This window comes from Neopsephotus bourkii, unplaced genomic scaffold, assembly GCF_033783945.1.
Source record: "Neopsephotus bourkii isolate Nb327-2 ecotype Australia unplaced genomic scaffold, CSIRO-AGI_Nbou_v1 NB_1189, whole genome shotgun sequence".
In the NCBI taxonomy this organism is placed as follows: domain Eukaryota; kingdom Metazoa; phylum Chordata; class Aves; order Psittaciformes; family Psittacidae; genus Neopsephotus; species Neopsephotus bourkii.
Window position 1 is genome coordinate 4,773,905 of NW_026901674.1, and position 8,186 is coordinate 4,782,090.

The following is an 8,186-nucleotide window of genomic DNA, read 5'->3' on the forward strand; positions in this document are numbered from 1 at the left end:
GATTCTGTTGATATCCCTGGGCATTGTGAAGTAGATTAATACTATTTTATATTTTACAATTTTAAATTAGATCATTTCCAGGTATTACTTGAATGCTTCTGGTTTATATGGACCCTGTCACCAACAGAGAACTAGATCGTAGTCATAAACCATAATCAAAACCAGATACTGGCAATGTTACTGCTTTAAACTTGATAATTGAAGGGGACCTACAGAACATGGCAGTGGGCTGCAGGACAAATAAACCATTAACAAGAACAGTGGCTAATCCAGTTAGTGGAAGGAGCAGATAGAAACCGTGTTTGTGATCATTAAGAATAATGCAGTGTTTTCTACTGGATGTTGTGGGACTAAATAAAAGGTTATGGTCATTGGTAGAGAAAGAAATGCAAAACTAACTGTAATGGTGAGTTATATATAGTATCCCAGATATCTCTGCATGTGACAGCAGACAAATTTATTCTCCAGACATCACCTGTATAAATCAGAGGTGAAGTAATTTTATATTTAGTTCTGCTAAGTAATTAAGATGCTATAGAAGAGTTAGTGTGAAGATGAATGAAGACAGAACTTCATACACTCATGATATGGACTATTTAAACTCCCTGCTAGCACAGTTGCATTATTTTTTCATATTATTTTTTATGTGAGAGGTTTTATAGACCAGAGCTTAAGCACTCTGATGAGTTACTGTGATTAGATACTGTCTAAATCCCCACTGCATTGCTCCAGTGATTTAAAATGGCTTTGAGTTGCTTCAAACAGGCAGCTGATGATTGTTCTAGAACAAGGGAAAAGTAATTTTTACATGACCCCCTGCATGACTTTATTTGCACTGTCTGCTCGGTAAGAAATCTTAGCTTGCATGTAATTTCCTGAATCTTACCATAGGCTGAAGATACTGTCAAATGGCTCTGGGAGTTCTCGTAAGGAAGATGATTCAGTTCACTGTTCTGCATTACTGCGAATGTAACATCATGCCTATACTGTGTTAACATATTGGAATGATTTTCTTTGTTAGCCTGCTTCTGTTATAATTGAAACTGTATTTAAAGATACTCATCTCTTTTGAATCCTTCATGAAGTGCCTGCTGCTGAGAAGTGCAAACTTACAGTAAGATCAAGGTTAATGTTAGCACGTAAAGCAAAATTACTCTAAGATCACAACATTAATGACAAACAGCAAACTGGAGTATTTATAGCTTTCCTGTTCCTGAAGTAATATATTTGTATGAATAAAATGGAAAGGATCAACCTATTACATTTCAGTTGAGCTCTTCTGTTCTAATTGACTTCTGTTGTTGAGCAACAGAATTATTACATTTGTTAAAGATCTAAATGTTTATCAGCTGGTTTTGGCCATTTTGGCTGTTATCATAATTAAAATGTAACAATTTTTGTCTTTTTTTTTAATAGGTGTTAAAATCACATCAACTGTCCAAGTGTTGAAGCTCATTAGACAGGCGGGGGATAGAGTTCTAATATTTTATGAAAGGCCTGTTGGGTGTAATCAGCACGGTTCAGCACTGCAGGATGGATTTGGTCAACTGGAAGACACTGCTTTCTTGACACAGACGGAAGATGACCAAGCTAGTATATCAGTTGATGTTGATAACAGAGATTTTGATTCAGAATTTGAGGACTTAGCTTGTGAATCACCTGAGCAAAAAGAAGATCTGCCAACAACTCTGAGTCCCAAACGTTCAGTAGTAGTACTTGCTACTAAAACCCATGGAACTATATCTCCGATTCTGAATCGAAAGCTGTATTTAGGAAGTCAGACAACATCAAAAACACAACAAAAAGATGGAAATAAATTGGCAGTACCCAAAATTATTGAGGGCTCAGATACATCACAGCAATCAGGAAAACAGTTGCAAGGATCTGGTACTAAGCCTCCTGTGCCACCAAGGCCACAAAGTAAGTCTGTTGTGTCTACTAGTGAAAGTCCAAATTTGTTAGAACCTGGAGGTGTATCTTCTGAAAAAACAGAGAAGCCACCTCCCCCTACAAATAATGGAGATAAATGTGCAGAGAAGGTAGTAAAGAATAATGATCAAATAGAAGACCCAGCAATACCAAAAGTAATAACGACACCAAAACAAGATGCATTAAAAGATGGACTTTCAGAAAATTCACGTAGCTGCAAAGATAGTGGAGATGATCATCAAACATGGGAATCACCAGAAATTCCTTATAAAATCCGACAAGGCCGATGGCCGAAGACGAGAGCATCCACCTGTCTGTTTGAAGTAGAAGGATACCATAGGTACCTTAATATTGCATTGTGGTGCAGAGACCCTTTCAAAGCAGGTGGTTTTATCTGCTTAGGATATGCAAGCATAAGACTCGAAGAAATTGCTTTAGATTGTCTAGCTACATCCTCAATGGAATATATTAGAACATTTAAACTAAATGCTCCTGCACCTAAAGCTACAGTCACTAGAACAGCGCTGCGGAATTTGACAAACCATAAGGGATTCAATGAAAAATTTTGTTACGGTGATATAACATTACAATTCAAATATTTAATAGAAGGTGAAATAGATGATTCAAACATTCTCCTGGAGAAAGAAAATGAGTGTCAAATGGAAGAAGAAGCTCGTGCATGTCAGAAGGAGGATCCTTACTTGGGGCAAATTGTTTTTACGGAGAGCAAACATAACTTTCAGGATACTCAGTTTCAGAATCCAACTTGGTGTGATTACTGCAAAAAGAAAGTATGGACTAAAGCAGCTTCGCAGTGCATGCTCTGTGCTTACGTTTGCCATAAAAAATGTCTAGAAAAATGTCTAACTGAGACACCCTTCTGTGTAGCAGCTGACAAGCGACTTGATCAAACTGCAGGAGTTTGTAGAGCAGAAGGACAGGAAACTTCCCAAGCTGCATCCTCTCGTGTTGATGCAGAATCTAAATCTGTTAACAGAACTACAGGTTTGACCAGGCATATCATCAATACAAGCACCCGCTTCTTAAACCTTCGGCAAGTCCCCAAGGCTCGCCTTTCTGAGCAAGGAGCAGAGGTGGTGGAACCTTCGCCAAAGCACACACCAACCACTTCTGATAATGAAAGTAGTGATACTGAAATCAGTGGACCAAGCAGTCCTTCAAAACGTGCATCAAGTACTGGGATAAAGTTGGTCCGAAAGGAGGGTGGTCTAGATGACAGCGTCTTCATTGCTGTTAAAGAAATTGGACGTGATCTGTATAGAAGTTTACCCACAGAGGAGCGTTCCCAGAAACTAGAATTTATGTTGGATAAGCTGCAGAATGAAATAGACCAGGAGCTGGAAAATAACAACTCCCTTGTTAAAGAAGAAAAAGAGACAACGGATGCAAGGAAAAAAGCCCTGATTTCTGCTGCACTGGCTAAGTCAGGTGAAAGACTGCAGGCCCTGACACTGCTGATGATCCACTACAGAGCAGGCATTGAGGATATAGAGTTTTTGGAGAGTATGTCCTTAGACCGGCAGTCCAAAGCCGTGACTAAAGATTCAGAGGAGCCCAGTGTAGCAGAAGAAATGGATAATGAAGATGTCAGTCTGATGGAGGCCCCAACAATCAACATCATATCAGAAGAATCAGTTGACCCGCCTGAATCAGTAGACTGATATTTACATATTTATCCTGAGAAGGAATGGACTAAAAGAATACTTTGCACTTCATTTACAAACACACACAAAGGAAATTAAAACACTGGTGTGATGTATGTGTCCCGCTTCTCCACAGTTACTTGCCTGTGTAAGAGTACTGATAATAATGGGTCTTCTCCAGCTGCAGCACCATCATTTTTATTACACTGGCTGGGTACAATTACATTTTGGGGTTTATATTGGAAATTTATTTTTAATGACTTATTTTTATTTTTTCTAATTACGTAACCTTACCATTTCACATGAAGGTGTATGGTGTCCTTAATGGATTACTTGCCCTCTCTACCCTCCCACCCTCCCCACCTTTTTGTTTTAAGCCAATGTTTTCAGCAGGAAACTGGCAGGATTTTCAATACGTTGAGTTTCCCTTGTATGATTCAAAAATACAAGCTTGTTGCATGCCTAAGCTGATGACTAACACAGAAGTCACTGAGGGACCAGGCTTTAAAATGTTGATCACATTTTTATTGTATGTCTGTCTACTAAATAGTTATGTATTTTTTTTTGCCAAACATGTCATGAAAGCAAACAAAGGGTCTTTCATTTTATCTGTTATTAGTATTTACTGATGTTACTGTTGCATATCATTTGTTTTCCATATTTTTCGTAAACACAAGAACTTTTTACAGTTTTTAATTAATATGAAATATAGTAATGCTAATCCTCCTTAGGACTTTGGGCTGTTGTATCCTGATTGAGTACTGCTAGATATCAAAGTACATACCAGTATCTCGCAATAATTTAATTGGGAATATCTTTGAGATAAGAGGCTGGTTGCCTTGCAGAACAAAATTACGTGTGTAAGTAGTGTTGTACTATCAGATAAGCTGCTAAAGGAAGACTGTTCTTGACAAGAGTTGGAGGTTTCATTGCATTCATGAAAAAGAATGTGATGACAGTTTAAGTGATTTAAAACCAAAATATTTTGCTGCAGACTATCATTTTTGGGAAGCTTAAGGTACAAAATACTTCACAAAATAGCTAAAGATGTTCTCTCAACACCTTTGACTATCATCATAGTGGTCACTGGCATTCAGCTTCTCAGACAGAAGAGACAGTCTGAGCAGAAGGATGACCTTTGTCAGAAAAATGTCCTATAGTGTATATAATGTTTTATTTGAGTCCAAATACGTGCGTCCAGTAGAGATGACAACAATTGTCAGTCAGCTGCTTTTGAAAAGATCTCTGGTCTTGTGCTATGTGTCAACTGTGGATCTTAGCATCACCTGGCTAAGGCTATTGTTCTTATTTATTTCCTGTCTTTGTTTCATCTTCTGTGTATAGAAATGCAGTGTGAAATATCATCTTTATTTTAGGTACTGTGTTAGGAACTGGTATCGTTATCACTGGTACCATGGTCGTAGGAAAGAAAAATGCCTTTGTGGAAATGGTGTTAAATCTAAGATGGTAAAATAACTCATTTAAATTTTCAGGCAGTCTGTAATGTTTCTCTCTATTAAATTTGCTTCTCAGTTTATTTTCTGCTGGGCAAAACTAGGAAGCAGTGGTTTTTACTGATGGCAAAGCATACTTGGACTTCTAAACAGAATGGTTACTTCCACTCATGCAACTACTTGCACTTCTTTGTGAGTTCTGGGCAGTTGATGCTTACTTAACTGATGTATGGAAAACACTATCCATGCTAGAACAGGCATGTGACACACTTCTGAAATTAAGCTTCAGCAAATAATCGCACAAAATTAGCTTCCCTTATTGACTAAAAGTGATTTAACCTATACTTGCTTGAGATGCATATTAAGACTTCCCCACTCAGTTTTCTCAGCGGCTTACGATTGGTGGTGATCTGCATTTAATCTCCATCAGTGTTTGCTCTTATGGACTACTATAGAGCTTTTCAAATATATATCCAAATACTTCATTTAAACCCTGGTACACACGAAGGAGCTGTGAAAACAATGCAAATGCTGATATCAAAAACACATTTGTGGGTTTAGATTGACTTGTGTAATGCAGTGGGTAAGAAAAGCTGGATATAGTTTCCCTCCTATAGTACTGCTAATGATGATTGTACGAGAGAAATGTAGTGCAATATTTTTAAATATGCTGAATGGGAAAAGGGCAAAATTAGTTGTATTTTAGGGATAAGAAGGAAAACATACAATTCCTATCTGGCATTAATTACAATATACGGTGAATCTCAAGGGGAAAATTGTAATACTACATTCCTGATGTAATCCTTGCTTCATGCTTGACTGTAAATAGCTGAAAATAAAGAATACCACGGAAAACAAGAATATCTTGACTTAATGATATCTGAATAGGTGGCAGCTACACACATTTGCAGAAGATCTGCCTAATATGATTTTGTTGGCTATTATTTTATCATGAGAATAAGCTTTAATAAAATAGTTTTGCTAAATTATCAACTACTTTGCATTGTGTTAATATTTTTGGTTAAATACTGGTACTGCAGTAGTTTATCACCTAAAGCCACTACTTGAAGGCTGTTTGGGAGTAAACCACACATTTTGCAGTAAATAGAACTGCTGATATGCTGACTAATTGGGCTTTTATGCATTCTTTCTATATGAATACACATTTATTTTTGTTTTACACAGTTTAATAATAGATTTCTTTCAGAATAGTGATTCCAGTTGATTCATTGTAGAGCTAGAGGATCTTACAAAATGCTAGGCTTATTGCTGGGGGATTTCTAAGACCTCCAAGTACTGCACAGATAACGCAGTACTGGTGATAGTGACTACAACTAGAGTTGCATTGCATGGAGGGAAACTGTCCAAGAAAATTTCTTTTAACTTGCCCTGTCCTTCAGAAATATTAGTAGATAATAACTTGTGAGTTTTAGTAGTAAATTGGTTAATCATCTGGGAAAGAAATTATGATGTTATATGATAATTTAGAATTCTAACATTGCTATATTAGTTTCAGATTTAACGGATTAACAACTTTATGTTGACCAAAGAAGTTTAGTAAATCTAAATAAAATAACTTCTCTTGGGTCAAGGTATCATGGAATCACGGAATGGTTTGGGCTGGAAGGGACCTTGAAGATGATCCTGTATCAAAATGTTCTACATTAAAATCTGAACCTAAATACTCCTCTATCTGCACAATTGTTACTTGCTCAGTGGAGGTGAAGCATTCAGTATATGACAGTCTTAGTTTGTGCTGTATTAATTATTGTCTGTCTCTAAACGCCTCTCAAGCCTTGAAGAAAGGATTTCCATCTGTTATATATTCAAAGGAATGCAGTTGAAAATACACCGCTACAACTAAACCCACTAAGTGGGTTTATCACATCAGCATAGAATGTAATGCTCAGCCTTTCATGCTGTTTAAGCCTGTTAATGTTATTTTCTCAGAATCTTCACCCTTATTTAAAGAACACAGATGGGTATTCCCTCCACTACACATTTTGGGCTTACCTGTTTCCCAAAAGTCACATCTCAGCCCAGCAGCCACATAACAGATTGATTTTGGAAGCTGTTGTGGTTACTTAAACAAGTTGCATCTATTTATGACCTGGAGTGAAAACACGTCTCCTGAGTTACAAATGGACTAGATCTGAAATATCTGTCAGCTTTCCCCCATCCCAATATACAGTCAAACACAATGCATAAGGCAAATCATGAGGGGAATTCTTCCTTTGTTTAATTGTTTCTACTTTATTACAATAGATCATGAGCTTCTTTCAGATAACTTTATTTTAATGCAGTCTGAATGTGTAATTATTGACAAAGCAATACTTGAAGTTTGATCCACTATGTGTTTTGTATTTTCTGACCATGGATAATATATGTGCTTTACAAAACTATATGTAAACATAGTATCTATGCCGTAGTACATAAACCATCTGCAATTACATGAAAGAAGGCACATAAAGATTTTAGTTTTGCAAATGAAAAGATACACCACAGCTGATAAGGACATTGGGACTGGTTTAAGATGCTTTCTTTCGAAGTCTGGTTCTTCTCAGAACTGCCTGACACAGTTCTTCGCCTGTATTAGACTGTCCCCAAATGGTAAGAGATACTGGCAACAAACTGGTCATTTCTTTTTAGCAAAGTCGATATTTAAATTCATTTTAGAACATAAATATATATTGAATTTCCAGATGTATGTGCAAATGCATGTAAAATAGTTCTTTTTTTGAACTTCCTAAGTTAGTAAATACTAAGACTAAATAGTGTGATGCTGCAGCTTTTCTTGACCAGTCGCTTAAGATGCACCTAAAGTGATATGTTAAAAGTAAAGCTTTCAAAAGATAGAAATACAGAAAGTGTCTTCATGCTGTTCTTATTCCCTTTAAAGGAAAGGAACAGTGCACATTCATACTTCCTTGTTCACCCGGTGTTGTGTGGTTTGAGGGCATTGTACTGCATGACTGCTTAACTAGTTCTTAATTCAATAGTACTGACTAATAGCAATACACTCACCTGTTTAAAATACTAGTTTCCTTAACATTCCATGAATGGTTAGGGGAGAGCTCATTTAAATTGGCAAAGAAGTGCCTTTTTGGTTTTATATATATATATACACATATAATATATA

The 8,186-nt window shown here is 36.7% G+C and overlaps 1 protein-coding gene across 1 annotated transcript in view; it reads left to right on the plus strand.

The window, feature by feature from the left end:
• PDZD8 (PDZ domain containing 8) overlaps positions 1–6,040 on the plus strand; it is a 61,915-nt gene extending 55,875 nt beyond the window's left edge. Inside the window, exon 5 of the mRNA XM_061364235.1 lies at positions 1,417–6,040. Coding sequence (XP_061220219.1) covers positions 1,417–3,611 — 2,195 coding nt within the window. The 3' untranslated portion in view covers positions 3,612–6,040. The remainder of the gene's footprint in view (positions 1–1,416) is intronic.
• The last annotated feature ends 2,146 nt before the right edge of the window (positions 6,041–8,186 follow it).